Source organism: Rhipicephalus microplus, chromosome 2 (assembly GCF_043290135.1).
Source record: "Rhipicephalus microplus isolate Deutch F79 chromosome 2, USDA_Rmic, whole genome shotgun sequence".
Lineage (NCBI taxonomy): Eukaryota > Metazoa > Arthropoda > Arachnida > Ixodida > Ixodidae > Rhipicephalus > Rhipicephalus microplus.
In genome coordinates this window covers 19,787,263-19,811,050 of record NC_134701.1, presented here as the reverse complement: position 1 = coordinate 19,811,050, position 23,788 = coordinate 19,787,263, and the positions used below count along the sequence as shown (strand labels likewise).

General features: G+C 46.1%; 1 protein-coding gene and 1 non-coding gene across 6 annotated transcripts in view; both read left to right on the top strand.

Moving 5' to 3' along the window:
* LOC119169183 (pseudouridine-5'-phosphate glycosidase) overlaps window positions 1-23,788 on the top strand; it is a 2,087,124-nt gene that overhangs the window by 1,713,963 nt on the left and 349,373 nt on the right. For 4 of the 5 annotated variants that reach the window (XM_037420298.2, XM_075886270.1, XM_075886274.1 and 1 more), the window contains one exon: window positions 9,902-9,991. The exons of the other annotated variant lie outside the window; for it this stretch is intronic. In XM_037420298.2, coding sequence (XP_037276195.2) covers window positions 9,902-9,991 — 90 coding nt within the window. The remainder of the gene's footprint in view (window positions 1-9,901; window positions 9,992-23,788) is intronic. 5 annotated transcript variants of the gene reach the window in all.
* Window positions 22,325-22,397, top strand: TRNAK-CUU (transfer RNA lysine (anticodon CUU)). Its single transcript has one exon. It is a non-coding gene; the product is annotated as a tRNA-Lys (tRNA).

Here is a 23,788-nt window from a genome sequence, read left to right as displayed (position 1 = left end):
TATATATATATATATATATATATATATATATATATATATATATATGTATGTATATTGTGGGCATTCAGTATACGCATCCTCTTCACCGGTACATTATCATCATTATCATGTGTGGCTCATGCATCTTCATCGTTGTCGCGTAGCATCATCATCTTGGCTCCTTCATCGTAGCTGTCGGCTGCCGGTTCCTCGGGCCTAATAAAGGTAATCCAAACCAAGACTTCATACGTAGTGGAGTGTGCTGTTAGATCCCCCGCCATCCTCTCGACCACTCTACCCCCTCGAGCTACGTTCAAGTCGCCGCTTGGGCCAGGTGTCCGGAAATATGTCACACCAAGATGAGGCCTGTGCTGCAGCTGCTCCCACTCCACATCTGCGTGCCGCGCCTTCTCACGTCATCAACAGCCTCCAGCGTGAGCCCCATTCATTCGCTGGTATGCGCGGGGAAGATGTGGAGGAATGGCTGGACGATTTCGAACGTGTCGGTGCTGCTAACCGGTGGGATAACACCTACAAACTCGCTCACGTGTCATTCTACCTCACGGGTGTCGTGAAGACGTGGTTCCTCAACCACTTCATCGTCATCCCCGACTGGTCAGCCTTCAAAGATCCGCTTCACCATGTCTTTGGCACACCGGATGTTCATTCGGCTCTCGCAAAGAAAGCTCTCGCGTCTCGGAAACAGCACCTCGGGGAGTCGTATATATCGTACATCGAGGATGTTCTTTCACTTTGCCCCCGGGTTGACACACGAATGACAGAATCAGACAAGATGTGTCAGCTTCTTAAGGGAATTGCACCTATCGCATTCAATGCCCTTGCAATCCAGAGTCCGGCTACCGTTGCTGACTTTGCGACAACCTGTCAGCGCCTCGAAGAACTTGAGTCTATGCGCCTACAACCAGACAGTGACGCGGCCCGTAATACGACTGATCCAAACCTGCGAGACACGATAAGGGCGATTATACGCGAAGAATTAGAATCAATGGGATTCACACTACCTTCAGGGAAGAGCTCACGTCCATGACCCACATGGCCAACCTGGAGCCCCCTGTCTCTCGTACTCTCCCACCGTACCCGGACACCGCCACCGCGCCACCAGGCACCGTCAGCTCGACGTCCCCGCCACGAACGTACGCGTCGGTTGCTGCCGCACCTCCCGCAAGGTTTCCCACGAGCTTTTTATCACCACCGCATGAGCCGTCATCTGTCCCTCTGACTGCTCTCTCTCCTGGTGCAGTTAGCGCAAGCTACTACCCTTCTTATCGATCGACTCAGCCTACATGCTATTATTTCGGCTATCGTGGTCACATTACACGCTTTTGCCGCAAGCACCAGCAAGACGAGCGCTGAGGGTGTGACATACGTGAACGGGACTGTACGGCAGGAGCCTTGTACCAGGACCGCCGTTACTCGTCACCGCCGCGTCGGTCTCCATCTCCACCAGCATCGGGTGAACTGCGCAGTAGTCACCGATCAACCCGACGCCGTTCACCGTCGCCCTAGCGTCGCTCCTCTTCTCCTCTTCTCCTCTTCAGTATGCTTCCCTTACTTCTGATCGGCGTCCGGAAAACTAAGTGATGCAGTTTTTGGAGGACAAACTGCATTCCAACACAGGACTCCAATTCCTCCAGCGCACCTCTACAATATGATTGCGGTCACAGTTGAGGGATTGGACGTCGATGCTTTGGTCGACACTGGGGCTACGTTTTCTGTTATTCGTGCTGATTTGTGTGCCCGTCTTCGAAAAGTCACGATGCCTTATGTTGGACCGACACTGGTTACAGCCCAGGGAACAATGATTCGCCCTTCCGCTCTCTGTACTGCCCGTGTACTATTAGACGAACTTCTTCATCATATAGAATTTGCTGTGCTATCCCCGCGCTCTCATGACACTCATTTTAGGCTGGGACTTTCTTTCTTGTGCTTCTGCGACTATTTTTTGTGCACAACGTGTCGTACATCTTTTTGACACAAACCACTTGCTCAACGACAAAACCTACAGGCCACTTCGACTCATCCCTGCTGTAGACATCGAGTTATCACCAAACGAACATCAATTCGTCACAGTTTTGTCCAACGAAGTCGACTCTGGTGACATTTTGGTCACTCCGTCACCGCGTTGCCTTAATAAAGTCATAGCTCTCCCATCAGGTGTGGCTCGCTTCAACAATGGATCAACTGTTCTCGCTGCTACCAACACCACACAAGATAAAATTTTACTGCCACGGGGCACTACTGTTGCGTGCGTTGCCAATCTGGAGCCTGTGTGCGTTGTACCTCTAACCCTTGTCTCCTCTAAAGGCCATCCTGCAGATCACGCTGCTTCCTCGGCCTTAATAGCAGCCATCAACAAAGACTTGAGAGACTCACAGAACCAGCAGCTGCTTGATTTGTTGGAAAAGCATGCAAACTTCTTTGAAATTCATTCATCCACTCTGGGCCAGACAACCGCTACAGCTCATCGTATTCAGACCGATGGAACATACATTGTGCACCGCCGTCAGTACAGCGTCTCTCTAGCCGAACAAAAAAATCGTTGAAGAAAGCGTAGATGATATTGTCACGTGGTCGTGACGTGGCCGAAGACAGGAGACTTCGTGTTGGGATTTAACTGTTTATTTAGGAGAGCTTGTGCCCGGTAAACGGAAAGTCCAATTACAGCAGCAGTCTCACACAGCAGTTTCGGACTGATAGCGGCGAACGGAGCGTCGGCCTTCGATCAACAACTGACAAGCGGCGAAGCGCGTCAGCATTTATACTCTTGCCGTCGAATGTTCTAGCGTTATCGCTGGCGGTGGCGTAGGTTCCAGAACAATCTGTACCGTTCGCACAGCGGGCGTGATCTTATCGAAATGATCTACTACAGTCCAGAACCTTCTCGAAAACTGCAGGCGCGGTTTGCGCTGAGAATCGTGTGGTGTTTTGGGACGATAACAAAAACTTGGGAAATCGAACGTGGCATTGCCCCCTCTGAAAAAAGGCATCGTCTCGATGCTTTAACAAAAGATGAAAGTACAAGAATAATGCAAGAAGTACAATGAATAAATTACGATACAACAATAATACAAAAAACACTGGTCCAGTTTGTTAACGAGCATGAAACGGCTTGAGGCGACCGACATGGACGAATTCAGGTCGTGATCGGCGTCGTTGAGAGTTCGTGATGCCGTCGGGGACAACCTCGTAATCAAGTGGGCCGAGACGTCGAACTACCCTGTACGGTCCGAAGTACCGTCGCAGAAGCTTTTCACTTAGTCCACGTCGGCGTATCGGCGTCCACACCCAAACACGTTCACCGGGCTGGTATTCCACGAAACGTCGTCGAAGGTTGTAACGGTGGCTGTCGGTCGTCTGTTGATTCTTGATACAGAGACGCGCAAGTTGTCGGGCTTCTTCGGCGCGTTGAAGGTACTCGCTCATATCGAGGTTTTCTTCGTCAGTGACGTTGGGTATCATGGCATCGAGCGTTGTTGCCGGGCTCCTTCCGTAGACCAATTTGTATGGAGATATCTGCGTCGTTTCCTGCACCGCCGTGTTGTATGCGAAGGTCACATACGGAAGAATGGCGTCCCACGTCTTGTGTTCGACATCGACGTACATTGACAGCATGTCGGCGATCGTCTTGTTAAGCCGCTCGGTGAGGCCGTTGGTCTGTGGGTGGTACGCTGTCGTCCGGCGGTGGTTTGTTTGGCTATATGCCAAGATCGCTTGAGTTAAGTCGGCAGTGAATGCCGTTCCTCTGTCGGTGATAAGGACCTCCGGGGCACCGTGACGTAGGACGATATTTTCGACGAAGAACTTAGCTACCTCGGATGCACTGCCTTTTGGCAGGGCTTTTGTCTCGGCGTAGCGGGTGAGGTAGTCGGTAGCTACCACGATCCACTTGTTTCCGAAAGCCGACGTCGGGAACGGCCCCAGTAGGTCCATACCAATCTGCTGGAAAGGTCGGCAAGGGGGATGAATTGGCTGCAGAAGTCCCGCTGGTCTTGTCGGCGGTGTCTTGCGTCGCTGACAGTCCCGGCATAGTCTCACATAACGAGTGACGTCGGTGGTAAGACGTGGCCAGTAGTACCTTTCTTGTATCCTCGCGAGCGTACGAGACACACCGAGGTGCCCTGCCGTCGGATCGTCGTGCAGGGCCTGCAGGAGTTCTGGTCGCAGAGCTGAGGGCACCACAAGGAGGTACTTAGCTCGAAGCGGTGAAAAGTTTTTCTTTTGTAGAAGACCATTTCGTAGAAAGAACGACGCAAGTGCGCGCTTGAATACCTTCGGGACTTCGGCGGTCCTGCCTTCGAGGTATTCTATTAGGGCCTTAAGTTCTGGGTCGGCCCTCTGTCGTTCAGCGAAGTCGTCGGTAGTTATCAATCCTAAGAAAAAGTCGTCATCCGGGTCGTCGGGTAGCGGTTGGTCGACAGGCGCACGAGAGAGACAGTCGGCGTCGGAATGCTTTTTGCCGGACTTGTAAATGACAGTAATGTCATATTCTTGAAGTCTCAGGCTCCACCGTGCGAGGCGACCTGAAGCGTCCTTCAAGGTAGCTAGCCAACACAATGCGTGGTGGTCGCTCACAACTTTGAAGGGCCTGCTGTAGAGGTAAGGGCGAAATTTCGACGTAGCCCAGATGATGGCGAGGCACTCCTTTTCTGTTGTGGAATAATTTGCTTCTGCTTTGGATAGCGATCGGCTGGCGTAACTAATAACCCTTTCAAGTCCGTCAGCCCTCTGCACAAAAACGGCGCCAAGACCCACGCTGCTTGCGTCAGTATGTATTTCTGTCTCGGCGCATTCGTCGAAATGGGCAAGTAACGGAGGCGTCTGGAGGCGATGTTTAAGCTCCTGGAAAGCGTGTTCCTGCGGCGTTTCCCACCTAAACTCCACGTCGGCCTTGGTAAGGTTAGTGAGAGGATCGGCAATGCGGGCGAAGTTGTTCACGAACCGCCTATAGTAGGCACACAGGCCCAGAAATCGGCGCACGGCTTTCTTGTCAGTGGGCGGCGGGAAGTCGGCGATGGCGGCTGTTTTCCGTGGATCGGGACGAACTCCAGACTTGCTGATAACGTGCCCCAGAAACAAGAGCTCCTCATACGCAAATCTGCACTTTTCTGGCTTCAGTGTGAGTCCGGAAGTCTTGATGGCTTGAAGTACAGCTTCAAGGCGCCGAAGATGCTCGTCGAAACACGAGGAAAACACGACGACGTCGTCCAAGTACACAAGGCAAGTCTGCCACTTCAATCCTGCCAGTACTGTATCCATAACTCGTTGAAAAGTTGCAGGTGCTGAGCAAAGGCCGAAGGGCATCACCTTAAACTCGAAGAGGCCGTCCGGTGTTATAAACGCCGTCTTCTCCTGGTCTCTTTCGTCGACTTCGATTTGCCAATAGCCAGTCTTGAGGTCCATTGACGAAAAGTACTTGGCGTTATGGAGCCGATCAAGTGCGTCGTCTATTCGTGGGAGAGGATATACGTCCTTGTGATTTTGTTCAGGCGGCGGTAATCGACGCAGAAACGTAGGGTCCCGTCCTTTTTCTTCACTAACACCACGGGGGATACCCATGGACTCTTGGACGGCTGGATAATGTCATCCCGCATCATTTCATCAACTTGTCTCTTCATGGCCTCACGTTCTCGCGTCGAAACCCTGTACGGACTCTGACGAAGTGGTCTGGCATTTTCTTCAGTTATGATGCGATGTTTCGTGATTGGGGTCTGCCGAATTTTCGATGACGACGAAAAGCAATCTTCGTATTGCAGTAGCAGGGCCTTGAGCTGTTCTTGCTTATCGTTAGGAAGTCTGGGATTGACGTCGAAAGCTATGGGGGGGCTTGGTTCCTCTGAGCAGGTTCCGCAGAATCGGCGAGGGCGAAAGCACTGGTGGCTTCGACAATTTCTTCGATGTATGCGACCGTTGTTCCTTTGTTCACATGTTTGTACTCATTGCTGAAATTCGTGAGCATAACCATTGCTTTGCCTCCCCGCAGCGCTGCAATTCCTCTTGCGACGCAAATATTTCGGGTGACCAACAGATGCTGACTGCCTTCAATGACGCCTTCGAAGTCAGGTGATTCAGGAGGGCCGACTGAAATAATGACGCTTGAGCGAGGCGGAATTGTGACTTGTTCTTCCAGCACATTCAAGGCATGGTGTCCAGACGGCGTGTGCGGTGGTAGTGCTTCTTCTGTGGATAACGTTATCGACTTTGTTTTTAGGTTGATGACAGCACCATGGAGGCATAAGAAGTCCATGCCAAGGATGACATCTCTCGAGCAACGCTGTAGGACTACGAAGTCTGTAGGATAAATACGGCCGTTAATGGTGACTCTCGCTGTGCAGATTCCGAGAGGCGTTACGAGATGACCTCCGGCTGTGCGGATTTCAGGGCCTTTCCAAGCTGTCCTAACTTTCTTTAACTTCGCGGCGAACGACCCACTGATGACAGAATAGTCGGCTCCAGTATTGACGAGAGCGGTCACACTGTGGCCGTCGATAAGAACGTCGAGGTCGCTAGTTCGCCGTCTCGCATTACAGTTAGGGCGTGGCGTCGGGTCACGGCTGCATCGGCTTGTTCCGCTGCTTCCATGTTGCGCCGTCAGGCCACCTTCGGTAAGTGAGCTTTCGCCGTCAGGGCTTTGCCTGGTTGGCATTGTGTTCGGAAAGCTCCGTCGTGGCGTCGTCGTCGTCGGAGGATCTTCCGTAGTTCGTCGCACAGCAACCGCACCTCCACCGGTTGCTGCCCTTAGTTTCCCGGACACGGGCTAGGAGACCGGCCCCGCGTTGGGCCGGAGTACTGCCGGGGGTGCGGTGACATGCGGCGGCTGGGCGAAGGCAAACGGGAAGGACTTCGGGGTGTCCATTGAGTTCCTGTCAGGTAGTCGGCGATGTCACGTGGCCGTTCCCCTGGCTGCGGACGTGGTACATCGACGGCGAAGCCACGCAGTCCCATCTGTCGGTACTGGCGACGGCGGTAAGTGTGCCCGGCGTCGCCGCAGTGGTAGCACAGTGGGCGGTGGTCAGAGGTGCGCCAAACGTCGGTTTTCCTCGGCGCACTGCGCTGGCTGGCTGGTGAACGGTAGGTCGTCGGTGTGGGTGGTGGCGGCGGTGGTGTTTGGCGACGGAAGTGCGACGGGGCGGCGTTTTGGCGTGGACGGGGAGGAGCGTTGTGGCGCACTGCAGCGGCGTTGCTCATAGTTTCTGGCTTGGGCAGAGGTGTTTGGGGAATTCGAAGTGATTGCCGAACCTCTTCTCGCACAATATCGGCGATCGAATCCACTTGAGGGTGCGCCGAAGGCAACAATTTGCGCAGCTCTTCCCGCACGATCGCTCGGATCGTTTCACGCAGGTTTTCGGAGTCACTGGTTTGAGCAGCAGCGCATTCTGGAGTCAGGCGACGATTATACTGTCTGGTGCGCATGTCAAGGGTTTTTTCGATGGTGGTCGCCTCGGATACAAATTCTTGGGCGGTGTTCGGTGGATTCCTCATTAGTCCCGCGAAGAGCTCCTGTTTGACCCCTCGCATGAGGAAACGAACTTTCTTCTCCTCAGGCATGTCTGGGTCAGCGTGACGAAATAGGCGGGTCATCTCCTCTGTGAAAATTCCAACCTTCTCATTTGGTAGCTGAACCCGGGTCTCCAGTAGAGCAGCGGCCCTCTCTTTGCGAGCGACGCTCGCGAACGTTTGCAGGAATGCGCCGCAGAAAACATCCCACGTTCGGAGCGTGGACTCTCGATTTTCGAGCCAGGTCCTTGCGGTGTCTTCCAAATTGAAGAACACACGACGTAGCTTTTCGTCATGGTCCCAGTGGTTGAGGGCGGCCACACAGTCGTATATTTCTAGCCAGGACTCCGGGTCTTCGAACGATGACCCATGGAAAATTGGTGGTTGCCTGGGTTGATGCATGACCATCGTGGGCTGGGACGCTGCGGTTGTCATTGTCGCTGCAGTCGCGGTCATGGCCTTGGTCTTCCGCGCCTTGTCTTGTGGAAGCCCGTACTCCGGTGGTAGCCCTTGCTGTCGGCGGCTTGTTCGCTGCTTCGGTTGGCATCGGTGTCTTCTCCGCGACGTGGGTTGGGTTCACGGCTTGACGGGGGCGTCCGGTACATGAACGAAGCAGCACCTCCACCAGATGTCACGGGGTCGTGACGTGGCCGAAGACAGGAGACTTCGTGTTGGGATTTAACTGTTTATTTAGGCGAACCTGTGCCCGGTAAACGGAAAGTCCAATTACAGCAGCAGTCTCGCACAAATAGCAGTCTCGCACAGATAGCAGTCTCAGACTGATAGCGGCGAACGGAGCGTCGGCCTTCGATCAACAACTGACAAGCGGCGAAGCGCGTCGGCATTTATACTCTTGCCGTCGAATGTTCTAGCGTTATCGCTGGCGGTGACGTAGGTTCCAGAACAATCTGTACCGTTCGCACAGTGGGCGTGATCTTATCGAAATGATCTACTACAGTCCAGAACCTTCTCGAAAACTGCAGGCGCGGTTTGCGCTGAGAATCGTGTGGTGTTTTGGGACGATAACAAAAACTTGGGAAATGGAACGTGGCAATATGCTCCAACGGGAGATAATCCGACCCTCAACCAGTCCTTTGTCATCGCCCATCGCTCTGGTGCGTAAAAAAGACGGTTCCGTACGATTTTGTGTCGAGTACCGAGCTTTCAATAAGATCACTAGGAAGAACGTATACCCCATGCCACGCACCGACGACGCCTTAGATTCCTTAGAGGGTGTGGAATACTTTTCGAGCCTCGGCTTGCGTTCCGGCTATTGGCAAATCCCCACGCGATGATAAAAAACAAACTGCGTTTGCGACCCGGGACGGCCTATACGAATTCAATGTTATGCCATTCGGTCTGTGCAATGCCCCCGCAACTTTTGAGCGCACGATTGACACCGTGCTGCGTGGCTTGAAATGGAAGACTTGCGTATGTTACCTCGATGACATAGTTGTCTTTTCATCGTTTCCTCAACATCTGCAACGCTTGGACGAGGTACTCACTTGTCTTGCGGGCGCTGGTTTTTAAATTAACACCAAAGAGTGCCATTTCGCCAGCAGACCTATCAAAGTACTCGGTCATGTTGTGAGCAAGAACCGAATTCGTCCCGACCCTGATAAAACTGCTGTAGCCCTTCGCTTTCCTCACCCTGACAAACCGAAAGATTTGCGAAGTTTCCTTGTTCTCGCCTCTTACTTTCAGTGATTCATACAAAACTTTGCCTTCATAGCCGCACCACTTCATAAGCTACTTGCTTCTGGTATGCCCTTTCAGTGGTCTGAGGAATGTGAATCGGCTTTCGACAGGTTGAAGAGTGCCCTCATGACCGACCTTGTACTTTCTCATTTTCACGATGATGCACGGACCTTCCTACACACAGACGCTAGTGGCCGCGGTTTAGGAGCCGTGCTCCTGCAACGCGAGAATTCTTCGCGGGAGCGAGTTGTTGCATACGCCAGCCGTGTCCTCTCCGCAGCCGAGAGGAACTACACGATCACCGAGCAGAAGTGCCTCGCCATCGTTTGGTCAGTACAGAAATTTCGTCCATATCTGCAGGGCCGCCATTTCACCATTGTGACCGACCACCAGGCTTTATGTTGGCTTTCGACACTCAAGAACTTGTCGGGACGCCTTGGACGCTTGATTGTACGCCTCGAAAAATATGATTTTGAGATCGTATACAAGTGTGGCAGGAAGCATAGTGACGCCGACGCTCTTTCTCACTGCCCACTACCAGCGACTCCACTCGGGGTTTCCGCAATCAATTTCCACAACACGCCCTTGGAGTCCACGTCTACGGTGGTTTCCTTTCTCACCTCTATGGACCAGCTCGCCTCGATAGACTCAGGCAGCAGCGGCGACGGCGAAAGGACGCACGCTAACCTACTGTCTGCACTCTTTTCAGATACCGGCGTATCGTCAAGAGAATTGACCTGGACAGCGCTACCGAAACCGCCATCTACCTCAGCCTGCTGCAGTTTCAAGCTGTTATCAAGTTAGTGCGGGGGGCGTTGTTTCTTTGCAACTGGCTTCACTCAGGCAGCAGCGGCGACGGTGAAAGGACGCACGCTAACCTACTGTCTGCACTCTTTGCAGGTTGGTTAACTTTCATATTGAACATTATACGCACCTAGTTTCGTCGCTGCTGCTGCTGGTGAAGTTTTATTGGGCATTGTAGTCACAACAGTGTTTTCTTTCTATTCTTCAATCTTTGCCTCTTGCTTTGTGTGCACAAGAGCACTTTCGTGCAGTTTTTTACTTGAAGTGCTTGAAACCATGGAGGATAAAAATTCGGGCGACATGGGCAGTATTGCGGCGACCCTTGCTGAGAGGCAGCCTAATAGCATTCAAGAGGTCGTGAAATTTCTAGGTGATCTTGTGGGAAGACTTGACGTGTTCTCGACTGAAGTTAAATGTGAAATAGCTAAGGTCGCTTCCTCGAACACTAAAATAGTCACTGAACTTGGAAGTGTTCGAGATGCTATTGCTTTCATGAATGAGAGCTTTGAGCTCTTTGGGACTGATGTGGAGGCTTTTCGCAAGGAGATTGACGTGGTAAAGGCTGAGAGTGCGCAGTGTCGTAAAGAAAACGAAGAACTGCGGAGGAACCTGAAAGAAGCTAGACGGGAAATTGTCGAGCTGAAGCAATACAGCCGAAATATGAATATTGAAATCCAAGGTCTTACGCTAATCGAAAAAGAAAACTTGGAGAAAACTGTCGCTAACATCGCCAAGTGCTTAGGAATTGATGTCACAGATAACGACATTGACGTCGCGCACCGTGTATTCTTGAAAGATAAAAATCAAATGTGGTCGTCAGATTCCTCACCAGAACGGCGCGAGACAAGATGTTGTACGCAGCAAAAAAGATTAAAGTAGATAGCACTCGTCTTGGTTTTGAATACAGTAACCCTGTATATATAAATGAACACCTGTGCATGGAAATGAAGGTTCTGCTCAGTAAGGCACGGCAAGCAAGGCGTGAAAAAGAATGGAAATATGTATGGGTGTCACAGAGCAGGGTCTTCATGCAGAAAGCAGACAGGACCCCTGTTTTAAATGTAACTTCTGAGGCGGATCTGGCTAAAGTAGTCTAGCTTAATAGTAAACTTATATTTCTGCTGTGAACAATGGCAACGTATTCCAGCGTATCTGAATTGAACTCGTATGTAAGTGGCCGTCATAGGCAGCCCATGACATTCCTTCACATTAATTTGCAGTCAGCTCGTTCGAAAGAAGAAAACTTTTTTTTGTTTCTTGATGAGTTCAATTTTTTCTTTTCCGTTATTATGATGACTGAAACTTGGTACCGTAGTGAAACAGACGTGTTTTGTATTGACGGATATAATGTTGTGTACCAAAATAGAAAATTGAGAATTGGTGGTGGTGTATGCTTGTATGTCAAAGCTGAAATAACGTATGAGTATCGTGAAGATCTGTCTCTGTGCACCGATGACCTTGAGGCGTTAACTTTACAGTATCACAACTACATTTTTGTTGCAATTTATAGGCCACCAAGTGGCAATTTTGATTCATTTATTCAATATTTAGAAAACCTATTTTTCGTTGTAAACCAATTTAATTACAAACTAGTGCTAGGAGGTGATCTTAATATAAATATGTTGAGCGACACACATAAACAGATGAGACTTTCAGACCTTCTTGCTTCTTTTTTCTTAACAAACGTAATTACCTTTCAAACACGTATTACTGATACCACTTCTACTGTATTAGACTTGTTTATCACAATTATTACAAAGAGTACGTTACAGGCAGGCGTCCTGCGTGCCCCGATAAGTGATCATTTGCCCATATATCTAGTCATAGAAAACATAACCAGTGTGAGGAGTCAAATCCTTCCTGCCGTTCACTTTCAACAAATTAATCCGCGAACGCTATCTTCTTTTAGAGAGGGAATTAGAACTCTCAATTGAAACAACGTTCTATCTAGTTCTTTTGCTGATCTTGCTTATGATTGTTTTATTGATTTTTTATGTTCAGTGTATACAAAACATTTTACTTACAAAGCTTTGAAGAGACCAAAACGGGCGCGCAAACCATGGATTTCTTCCGCAATACTCAATATGATAAAAGAAAAAATAGGTTGCATCAAGAGTTTCTGATAAAGCGAAACCGGATAAATTTAAAGCTTTTAAAGTATACAGAAATAAAATCACTAAACTACAAAAACAAGCTAAACGCGATTATCACTTCAAGATGTTTGACGGTGTCACCGATTCTAAGCAATTATGGAACAAACTTAATGCTATCATATCTACCAAACAAGTGTCTAATGATATTAGTGAGCTGGTGATTGAAAAAAAAATATATAAGGGCGCAGTACTAGCAAATAAATATAACGAGTACTTTACCTCACTAGTTGACAGTAGTCATAATTGTGATTCATAAGGTTATTTGCCTCCTGCTTTAAATAATTCTGTGTTTGCAAATCCTACAGACGCGCAAGAGGTCATCAGCGTTTTTCAGCATTTCAAATTGAGTAAAAGCGAGGACATTGATGGCTTAAAATTAGAACCTACAATATACATTTTAGATCTCATATGCGCCTGCTTAGTACATATTTATAATCTCGTGTTCACCACTGGGCTGTTTCCTCAGAGAATGAAAAACGCTAATGTAACGGTTATATATAAGGGTGGGGACAAAAGTAATTTAGGAAACTACAGACCAATTTCGATTTTACCAGTTTTCTCTAAGGGGTGTGAAAAACTTATTTTCATTCGGTTATCAAATTTTTTTAATAAACACAACATTATTACGCCATCACAGTTTGGTTTTCAGTCAGGCCTCTCAACCGAAAGTGCCTTACCATACCAAAAGGAATGGATTTTAAGGAATATAGAAGCAAAAAAACTTACCCTAGGGATATTTCTATATTTCTCGAAAGCTTTCGATAGATTAAACCGTGATACTTTGCTAGAAAAACTTCACTGTTATGGAGTTCGCGGTACCGTTTTAGCTTTAATAAGAAGCTACTTATCTAATAGGAAACAACGTGTACCAATCAATCGAGAGCTATCATCATCCATGAATGTTAAGAATGGCGTACCCCTAGGTAGCATTTTGCGACCCCTATTATTCAATAATTTTATTAATGATATCGTACGTATTGACAGCTCTGTAGAATATGTAATCTACGCGGACGATACTAGTATATATTTTTCTGGGGAAACGGCTGATGACCTCATTGTTTCTGCCAATGAAATACTAAATAAAATATATGCCTGGACTGTGGCAAATTCTCTACACATTAATTGCTCTAAAAGCAAGGCTGTACTGTTCCGTGCGAAAGCCAAGTCATTTGAAACGTCTCACAAACTAATACCTAATAACGTTGAAATTAAACTTTGTCAAACAGTTAAAACTCTCGGTGTACATTTTCACGAACACATGACATGGAATTACCATGCAGAACATATTAGTCACAAACTTTGTAAAGTTCTAGGGGTGTTGCGTCGATGCCAGAACATACTACCTGTGAAACAAAAAATATTAGTGTACAATGCTCTTTTTTCTTCACATTTACACTATTGTCATCTGGTCTGGTCTACGGGCTCTAAAGCATCTCTAAAGAACCTGGTCGTGTTACAAAAAAAGGCCTTGCGGTGCATTGAAGGTTTATCCTATAACGCACACACTGCTTCAATATTTGCAAAATATAGAATTTTAAGAATTACCTGTTATTACGAATATCAGCTTTTGTCAGCTTTTAAATCAGAAATACGCAGAGGAAGTATCTTTTTACGCACTTTGGACTCCTTGCAACCAAACCCTGCCAGTCGCGTTACTCGGTGTACGGAGACTTGCCACGTACCCTGTCTTCGCACAAACTATGGATTTGAAACACTACGTTACCGCCTTCCAAGTGTGATGAACAAATGGAAACCAACAACTGATAATCTGCGTATATTGTCTAAAACTGAAATGTTAAATCGGATGTGCTGATTGTGTTGTAAATGAATGTTGGGTGATTTCTCTAATGGTTATTCAGTTTTTATTCTTTCATGCATTGCTTTGTTATGAATATTTTAGTGTGTATTTTAGAGTTGTGATTCTATTATTTGCTGTCTTGGGCCATAGCGTGTTTCTTTTTGTATTGTCGCTTTCCGCTGCCTGTAACTTTTGTAACTTTTAGTAAATTTGTAGTTAAAAATTTTTTTTCTGGGTGAAGGGGCCAGTCAAGCTGTGAAATGCAGCTTTTTTCCCTTCGCGCCAAACCGCGTAAACAGTGTATTTTTGTGTACTTGTCACGTGGTCAAATACACTCAAACTCAAACTCAAAGCTGCCTTCGGACGACCCCCGCGATTTTCCGTCTCGACAGTTGGCTGACCCATACTGTCGACGTATTATAGGCTACCTCGCTGGCAGTTCCTGTCCACCTAATGCAAGGCTCCGTCGCCAACTCTCGCAATTTAAGCTGGACAACTCGGTGCTGTACCGCAAAATTTACCATCCTGACGGTCAGCGCTGGCTTCCCGTTCTACCCCGATCGCTTTGGTCCGAAGTCCTCAGAGCGCTTCATGACGATCCTGAGAACGTTGAAGTCCTCAGAACGTTGGGTCCTGCACTAACTGCCAATGTATAAAACTACCAACATCTGCTCCCGCCGGTACACTACAGCCTCTTCCGTGCCCAGCCACACCATAAGAAGTTGTAGGCATCGACCTTTATGGCCCCCTCGCAGTCAGTGCTGCTGTAAACCGGTGGATAGTAACAGCCGTTGACCATTTGACGCGCTACATCGAGACGGCATCCGTTACTACTCGTTCAGCTTCTGAAATGGCTGATTTCATCCTCCGAGCCATTATACTGCGTCATGGTGCTCCGCGTGTGTTGCTCAGTGACCGTGGAAGGGTCTTCCTTTCACAACTAGGGAGCGAACTCCTTCATGCCTCCGGCACAACTCACAAGACTGCTTTTAGTTATCATCCCCAGACTAACGGCCTCACTGAGCGATTCCACCACACTCTTGCTGACATGATCGCCGCCTAGATTCAAACAGACCACAAAAACTTGGACGTAGTTCTACCATTCGTCACTTTCAACTACAATACGGCCATTCAAAGGACAACCGGCTACTCGCCATTTTATCTAGTTTATGGACGCTCCCCTAATTCTTTCCTGGACGTCTATTTCTTTACCTGCCAAGTGAATTCATCTTCATCCTCCTCAGAGGATTACGTTTCACGACTCGCACAGTGCCGCCAACGAGCTCGTATAAACAATGAAGCCCGACAGCAAGACAGAAAGCTAGTTTATGATGAATCGCATCGTGCTGTATCCTTCCAACCTGGAAACGAAGTGCTTCTTTTGACGCCTGTTCACACACCTCTTTGTGTGACAAATTTCAGCTTCGGTTTGTCGGGCCGTAGACAGTTCTTGAAGAGACTTCACCAGTGAATTATCGCGTGACGCCACTTGTAGCCGCAGCAGATCGCCGTTATCGAACCAAAGAGGTCGTCCATGTCTCCCGTATGAAGCCCTTCATGGGACGTTCTTTGTCATTTGACTTGTCGCGGCCAGGATGGCCGCTTTCACGTGGGGGGAATAGGTGTGGGCATTTAGTATACGCATCCTCTTCACCGGTACATTATCATCATTATCATGTGTGGCTCATGCATCTTCATCGTTGTCGCGTTGCATCATCATCCTAGCTCATTCATCGTAGCTGTTGGCTGCCGGTTTGTTTGTTGGTTTGTTTGTATCCTCTAATCCATGGCTCGTACCCACTCTGGGGGATTGGCCAAGAGAACATATAGTCCATGGACGATAACTGCATTGTTGCTTACAACGAAAAAAAAAGTAAAAAGGGGGGGGAGTTGTTTATTGAAGATAGTATGTTAAAAAAAAGAAAGAAACCAAAGATATAGATAGTGAGAAAAAAGAATCAACAACAAAGTAGACGCTAATAGCTACAACTTGATTTTGGGAGCCGACCAGACAGCTGGTTTTGCCAAACCCGATTCCTCGGGCGATTTCGTCTACGTTTCGGCCGTGGCACGGCCGAAACGTAGACGAAATGGTTGACGAAGGCCGTGCCATGGCCGAAACGTAGAGTAAACAACTATCAAATTTTCGTAGGTGTGCTCTTTTATTTCATAAATATATTCGCGCTGGACCCACAGAATTTCTTTTTTTGAATCACACACACACACACACACACACACACACACACACACACACACATATATATATATATATATATATATATATATATATATATATATATATATATACCAAGACGTAGAGGACGGGAAAAACGAAAACTTTTATTTTTTGGAAAATAAAAAGTTTTCGTTTTGCCCGTCCTCCACTTCTTGGTATTTTTCCACTGGATCCAAAGACACCTTCTTTTATATATATGTATATATCACAGCTGGTAATTTTTTCATCAACTTTTCTTTCTTCTTTTTTTTATTTATATTCCATTGGTTCTAATAACTTCTCCTGTACATTCCTTGGCATTACTGTCTGTTATATCTCATTAATATTGTCTTAAAACAAAGAAATACAAGCCCTTAGGTATACACTTCTCTCCCTTATATATATATATATATATATATATATATAAATATGAAAGTAGATGCGCTTTCACATAACAACTGTTGTTATGTGAAAGCGCATCTACTTTCATATTTATAACCTTGCGGCAACCGAAGTTATTCTTCTGTATATATATATATATATATATATATATATAGGGGAAAGAAGTGTATACCTAAGGGCTCGTTTTTCCGTGTTTTAAGACAAAATTACTGAGATCTAACCGACAGTAATGCCCAGAAATGTACAGGGGAAGTTATTAGAAGCAATGGAATGTAAATAAGAAGAAAGAAAAGTGGATGAAAAAATAACCCGCCGTGAGCAGGAATCGAACCTACGACCTTCGAATAACGCGTTCGATGCTCTAACCACTAAGCTACCACAGTGGCTTTCCCGCCATCCACTTTTTTGTGTTTATATGTGAATTTAGAAGTAGGAGTGTAAGTCAGCACCATCTACAAGCCAAGCGACGAGTGTGAAAAAACTCTTTTATGCGCATGGTTGGCGTCACGTAGCACGTGAACTTATTATGAGCGGGCAGCTGATTAATAGTCCCTCGTATGCAACTTAATGACACCAAGTCTGCCAGTACGAGACCCTCGTTTAAGGAAATGAGGGAAAAAAGGGTATACCTAAGAGCTCATTTTTCGCGTTTTAACACAATATTATTGAGATCTAACAGACAGTAATGCCAAGGAATGTAAAGGTGAAGTTATTGGAAGCACTGAAATGTAAATAAGAAGAAAGAAAAGTGGATGAAAAAGTAACCAGCCATGAGCAGCAATCGAACCTACGACCTTCGAATAACGCGTTCGATGCTCTAACCACTGAGCTACCACAGCGGCCTTCCCTCCATCCACTTTTTTGAATTTATATGTGAATTTAGAAGTAGGAGTGACAGTCAGCGCCATCTATGAGCCAAGCGACGAGTGTGAAAACACTTTTATGCGCATGTTTGACGTCACGTAGGACGTGAACTTATTACGAGCGGGCAGCTGATTAATAGTCCCTCGTATACAACCTAATGACACCAAGTCTGCCAGTACGAGACCCTCGTTTAAGGCCATAAGGAAAAGAAGTGTATACCTAAGGGCTGGTTTTTCCGTGTCTTAACACAATATTATGAGATCTAACAGACAGTAATGCCAAGGAATGTACAGGGGAAGTTATTAGAACCAATGGAATGTAAGTAAGAAGAAAGAAAAGTGGATGAAAAAATAACCAGCCGTGAGCAGGAATCGAACCTACGACCTTCTAATAACGCGTTCTATGCTCTAACCACTGAGCTACCACCACGGCCTTCCCTCCATCCACCTTTTTGGGTTATATGTGAATTTAGAAGTAGGAGTGACAGTCAGCACAATCTATAAGCCAAGCGACGAGTGTGAAAAACTCTTTTATGCGCATCTTTGGCGTCACGTAGCGTTTGAACTCATTATGAGCGGGCAGCTGATTAATAGTCCCTCGTATACAACCTAATGACACCAAGCCCGCCAGTACGAGACCCTCGTTTAAGGAAATAAGGGAAAGAACGGTGTACCTAAGGGCTTGTTTTTCCGTGTTTTAACACAATAATAATGAGATCTAACAGACAATAATGCCAAGGAATGTACAGGGGAAGTTATTAGAACCAATGGAATGTAAATAAGAAGAAAGAGGAGTGGATGGAAAAATAACCATCCGTGAGCAGGAATCGAACCTACGACCTTCTAATAACGCGTTCGATGCTCTAACCACTGAGATAACACCGCGGCCTTCCCTCCATCCACCTTTTTGGGTTATATGTGAATTTAGAAGTAGGAGTGACAGTCAGCACAATCTATAAGCCAAGCGACGAGTGTGAAAAACTCTTTTATGCGCATCTTTGGCGTCACGTAGCGTTTGAACTCATTATGAGCGGGCAGCTGATTATTAGTCCCTCGTATACAACCTAATGACACCAAGCCCGCCAGTACGAGACCCTCGATTAAGGAAATAAGGGAAAGAACGGTGTACCTAAGGGCTTGTTTTTCCGTGTTTTAACACAATAATAATGAGATCTAACAGACAATAATGCCAAGGAATGTACAGGGGAAGTTATTAGAACCAATGGAATGTAAATAAGAAGAAAGAGGAGTGGATGGAAAAATAACCATCCGTGAGCAGGAATCGAACCTACGACCTTCTAATAACGCGTTCGATGCTCTAACCACTGAGATAACACCGCGGCCTTCCCTCCATCCACCTTTTTGGGTTATATGTGAATTTAGAAGTAGGAGTGACAGTCAGCACAATCTATAAGCCAAGCGACGAGTGTGAAAAACTCTTTTATGCGCATCTTTGGCGTCACGTAGCGTTTGAACTCATTATGAGCGGGCAGCTGATTAATAGTCCCTCGGATACAACCTAATGACACCAAGCCCGCCAGTACGAGACCCTCGTTTAAGGAAATAAGGGAAAGAACGGTGTACCTAAGGGCTTGTTTTTCCGTGTTTTAACACAATAATAATGAGATCTAACAGACAATAATGCCAAGGAATGTACAGGGGAAGTTATTAGAACCAATGGAATGTAAATAAGAAGAAAGAGGAGTGGATGGAAAAATAACCATCCGTGAGCAGGAATCGAACCTACGACCTTCTAATAACGCGTTCGATGCTCTAACCACTGAGATAACACCGCGGCCTTCCCTCCATCCACCTTTTTGGGTTATATGTGAATTTAGAAGTAGGAGTGACAGTCAGCACAATCTATAAGCCAAGCGACGAGTGTGAAAAACTCTTTTATGCGCATCTTTGGCGTCACGTAGCGTTTGAACTCATTATGAGCGGGCAGCTGATTAATAGTCCCTCGTATACAACCTAATGACACCAAGCCCGCCAGTACGAGACCCTCGTTTAAGGAAATAAGGGAAAGAACGGTGTACCTAAGGGCTTGTTTTTCCGTGTTTTAACACAATAATAATGAGATCTAACAGACAATAATGCCAAGGAATGTACAGGGGAAGTTATTAGAACCAATGGAATGTAAATAAGAAGAAAGAGGAGTGGATGGAAAAATAACCATCCGTGAGCAGGAATCGAACCTACGACCTTCTAATAACGCGTTCGATGCTCTAACCACTGAGATAACACCGCGGCCTTCCCTCCATCCACCTTTTTGGGTTATATGTGAATTTAGAAGTAGGAGTGACAGTCAGCACAATCTATAAGCCAAGCGACGAGTGTGAAAAACTCTTTTATGCGCATCTTTGGCGTCACGTAGCGTTTGAACTCATTATGAGCGGGCAGCTGATTAATAGTCCCTCGTATACAACCTAATGACACCAAGCCCGCCAGTACGAGACCCTCGATTAAGGAAATAAGGGAAAGAACGGTGTACCTAAGGGCTTGTTTTTCCGTGTTTTAACACAATAATAATGAGATCTAACAGACAATAATGCCAAGGAATGTACAGGGGAAGTTATTAGAACCAATGGAATGTAAATAAGAAGAAAGAGGAGTGGATGGAAAAATAACCATCCGTGAGCAGGAATCGAACCTACGACCTTCTAATAACGCGTTCGATGCTCTAACCACTGAGATAACACCGCGGCCTTCCCTCCATCCACCTTTTTGGGTTATATGTGAATTTAGAAGTAGGAGTGACAGTCAGCACAATCTATAAGCCAAGCGACGAGTGTGAAAAACTCTTTTATGCGCATCTTTGGCGTCACGTAGCGTTTGAACTCATTATGAGCGGGCAGCTGATTAATAGTCCCTCGTATACAACCTAATGACACCAAGCCCGCCAGTACGAGACCCTCGTTTAAGGAAATAAGGGAAAGAACGGTGTACCTAAGGGCTTGTTTTTCCGTGTTTTAACACAATAATAATGAGATCTAACAGACAATAATGCCAAGGAATGTACAGGGGAAGTTATTAGAACCAATGGAATGTAAATAAGAAGAAAGAGGAGTGGATGGAAAAATAACCATCCGTGAGCAGGAATCGAACCTACGACCTTCTAATAACGCGTTCGATGCTCTAACCACTGAGATAACACCGCGGCCTTCCCTCCATCCACCTTTTTGGGTTATATGTGAATTTAGAAGTAGGAGTGACAGTCAGCACAATCTATAAGCCAAGCGACGAGTGTGAAAAACTCTTTTATGCGCATCTTTGGCGTCACGTAGCGTTTGAACTCATTATGAGCGGGCAGCTGATTAATAGTCCCTCGTATACAACCTAATGACACCAAGCCCGCCAGTACGAGACCCTCGTTTAAGGAAATAAGGGAAAGAACGGTGTACCTAAGGGCTTGTTTTTCCGTGTTTTAACACAATAATAATGAGATCTAACAGACAATAATGCCAAGGAATGTACAGGGGAAGTTATTAGAACCAATGGAATGTAAATAAGAAGAAAGAGGAGTGGATGGAAAAATAACCGTCCGTGAGCAGGAATCGAACCTACGACCTTCTAATAACGCGTTCGATGCTCTAACCACTGAGATAACACCGCGGCCTTCCCTCCATCCACCTTTTTGGGTTATATGTGAATTTAGAAGTAGGAGTGACAGTCAGCACAATCTATAAGCCAAGCGACGAGTGTGAAAAACTCTTTTATGCGCATCTTTGGCGTCACGTAGCGTTTGAACTCATTATGAGCGGGCAGCTGATTAATAGTCTCTCGTATACAACCTAATGACACCAAGCCCGCCAGTACGAGACCCTCGTTTAAGGAAATAAGGGAAAGAACGGTGTACTTAAGGGCTTGTTTTTCCGTGTTTTAACACAATAATAATGAGATCTAACAGACAATAATGCCAAGGAATGTACAGGGGAAGTTATTAGAACCAATGGAATGTAAATAAGAAGAAAGAGGAGTGGATGGAAAAATAACCGTCCGTGAGCAGGAATCGAACCTACGACCTTCTAATAACGCGTTCGATGCTCTAACCACTGAGATAACACCGCGGCCTTCCCTCCATCCACTTTTTTGGGTTTATATAATTTAGAAGTAGGAGTGACAGTCAGCACCATCTATAAGTAAAGCAACGTGTGTGAAAAACTCTTTTATGCGCATCTTTGGCGTCACGTAGCGTTTGAACTCATTATGAGCGGGCAGCTGATTAATAGTCCCTCCTATACAACCTAATGACACCAAGTCTGCCAGTACGAGACTCTCGTTTAAGAAAATAAGGGAAAGAAGTGTATATTAAGGGCTCGTTTTCCGTGTTTTACCACAATAATAATGAGATCTAACAGGCAGTAATGCCAAGGAATGTACAGGGGAAGTTATTAGAACCAATGGAATGTAAATAAGAAGAAAGAAAAGTGGATGAAAAAATAACCAGCCGTGAGCAGGAATCGAACCTACGACCTTCGAATAACGCGTTTGATGCTCTAACCACTGAGCTACCACAGCGGCCTTCCCTTCATCCACTTTTTTTGGTTTATATGTAAATTTAGAAGTAGGAGTGACAGTCAGCACAATCTATAAGCCAAATGACGAGTGTAAAAACACTCTTTTATGAGCATGTTTGGCGTCACGTAGCATGTGAACTTATTATGAGCGGGCAGCTGAAACGAGGGTCTCGTACTGGCAGACTTGGTTTCCTTAGGTTGTATACGAGGGACTAATAATCGCTGCCCGCTCATAATAAGTTCACGTGCTACGTGATGCCAAACATGCTCATAAAAGAGTGTTTTTACACTCGTCTCTTGGCTTATATATGGCGCTGACTGTCACTCCTACTTCTAAATTAACATATAAACCCAAAAAAGTAGGTGGAGGGAAGGCCGCTGTGGTAGCTCAGTGGTTAGAGCATCGAACGCTTTATTCGAAGGTCGTAGGTTCGATTCCTTCTCACAGCTTGTTATTTTTTCATCCACTTTTCTTTCGTCTTATTTACATTCCATTGGTTCTAATAACATCCCCTGTACATTCCTTGGTATTACTGTCTGTTAGATCTCATTATTATAGTGTTAAAACACGGAAAAACGAGCCCTTAGGTATACACTTCTTTCCCTTATTTCATTAAACGAGGGTTTCATACTGGCAGACTTGGTGTCATTAGGTTGTATACGAGGGACTAATAATCAGCTGCCCGCTCATAATAAGTTTACGTGCTACGTGACGCCAAACATGCGCATAAAAGAGTGTTTTCACACTCGTCACTTGGCTTATAGATGGCGTTGACTGTCACTCCTACTTCCAAATTCACATATAAACCCCAAAAAAGTGGATGGAGGGAGGGCCGCTGTGGTAGCTCAGTGGTTAGAGAATCGAACGCGTCATTCAAAGGTCGTAGGTTCGATTCCTGCTCACGGCTGGTTATTTTTTCATCCACTTTTTTTCTTATTTACATTCCATTGGTTCTAATAACTTCTCCTGTACATTCCTTGGCATTACTGTCTGTTAGATCTCACTAATATATATATATGTATATATATATATAAATATATATATATATATATATATATATATATATATATATATATATATATATATATATATATAAATTTGTGGAATAGTTTGCCAGAGGACGCTCAGCAAATAAATGATGTATTTGATTTTCAGGTATTTCTAGACAGATATTGCGTAAACTCTAATTTTGAAGTTTGAGGTTTTTTTCGCAACAATGTTACACTATACAATGTGTGGTGTGGAATGCGGGAAAAAAGCTGCGAAAAAAAACGCTTGATAGTTGGCCATTGTTGTGCCCTTCCTGTAACAACCCTTCAGAGGGATTAACAGCATCAATAAATAAATAAATAAATAAATAAATAAACAAATAAATAAATAAATAAATAAATAATTATAAAAATGGCAGATACACAAAGCACCAATGAAAAAGGTTGACACTTCGCTTTAAAACCAGCCCAACATGAAAAGGCGGAGGTAAATTTTGCCGTACATGACTTCAATTCCACAATTATCTTGTTTGCGTCTGGCATTTTTTTTCGATCGCCCATTCACGTCCCGTGATACCAAACTTGGTATATGTGATTGATATGTGGGGTTTAACGTCCCAAAACCACCATATGATTATGAGAGACGCCGCAGTGAAGGGCTACGGATATTTTGACCACCTGGGGTTCTTTAACGTGCGCCCAAATCTGAGCACACGAGCCTACAGCATTTCCGCCTCCATCAGAAATGCAGCCGCCAAAGCCGCGATTCGATCCCACGTCCTGCGGGTCAGCAGCGGAAAAGCTTACCCACTATAGCACCGCGTTGGGGCATTGGGTATATGTGAATCTAG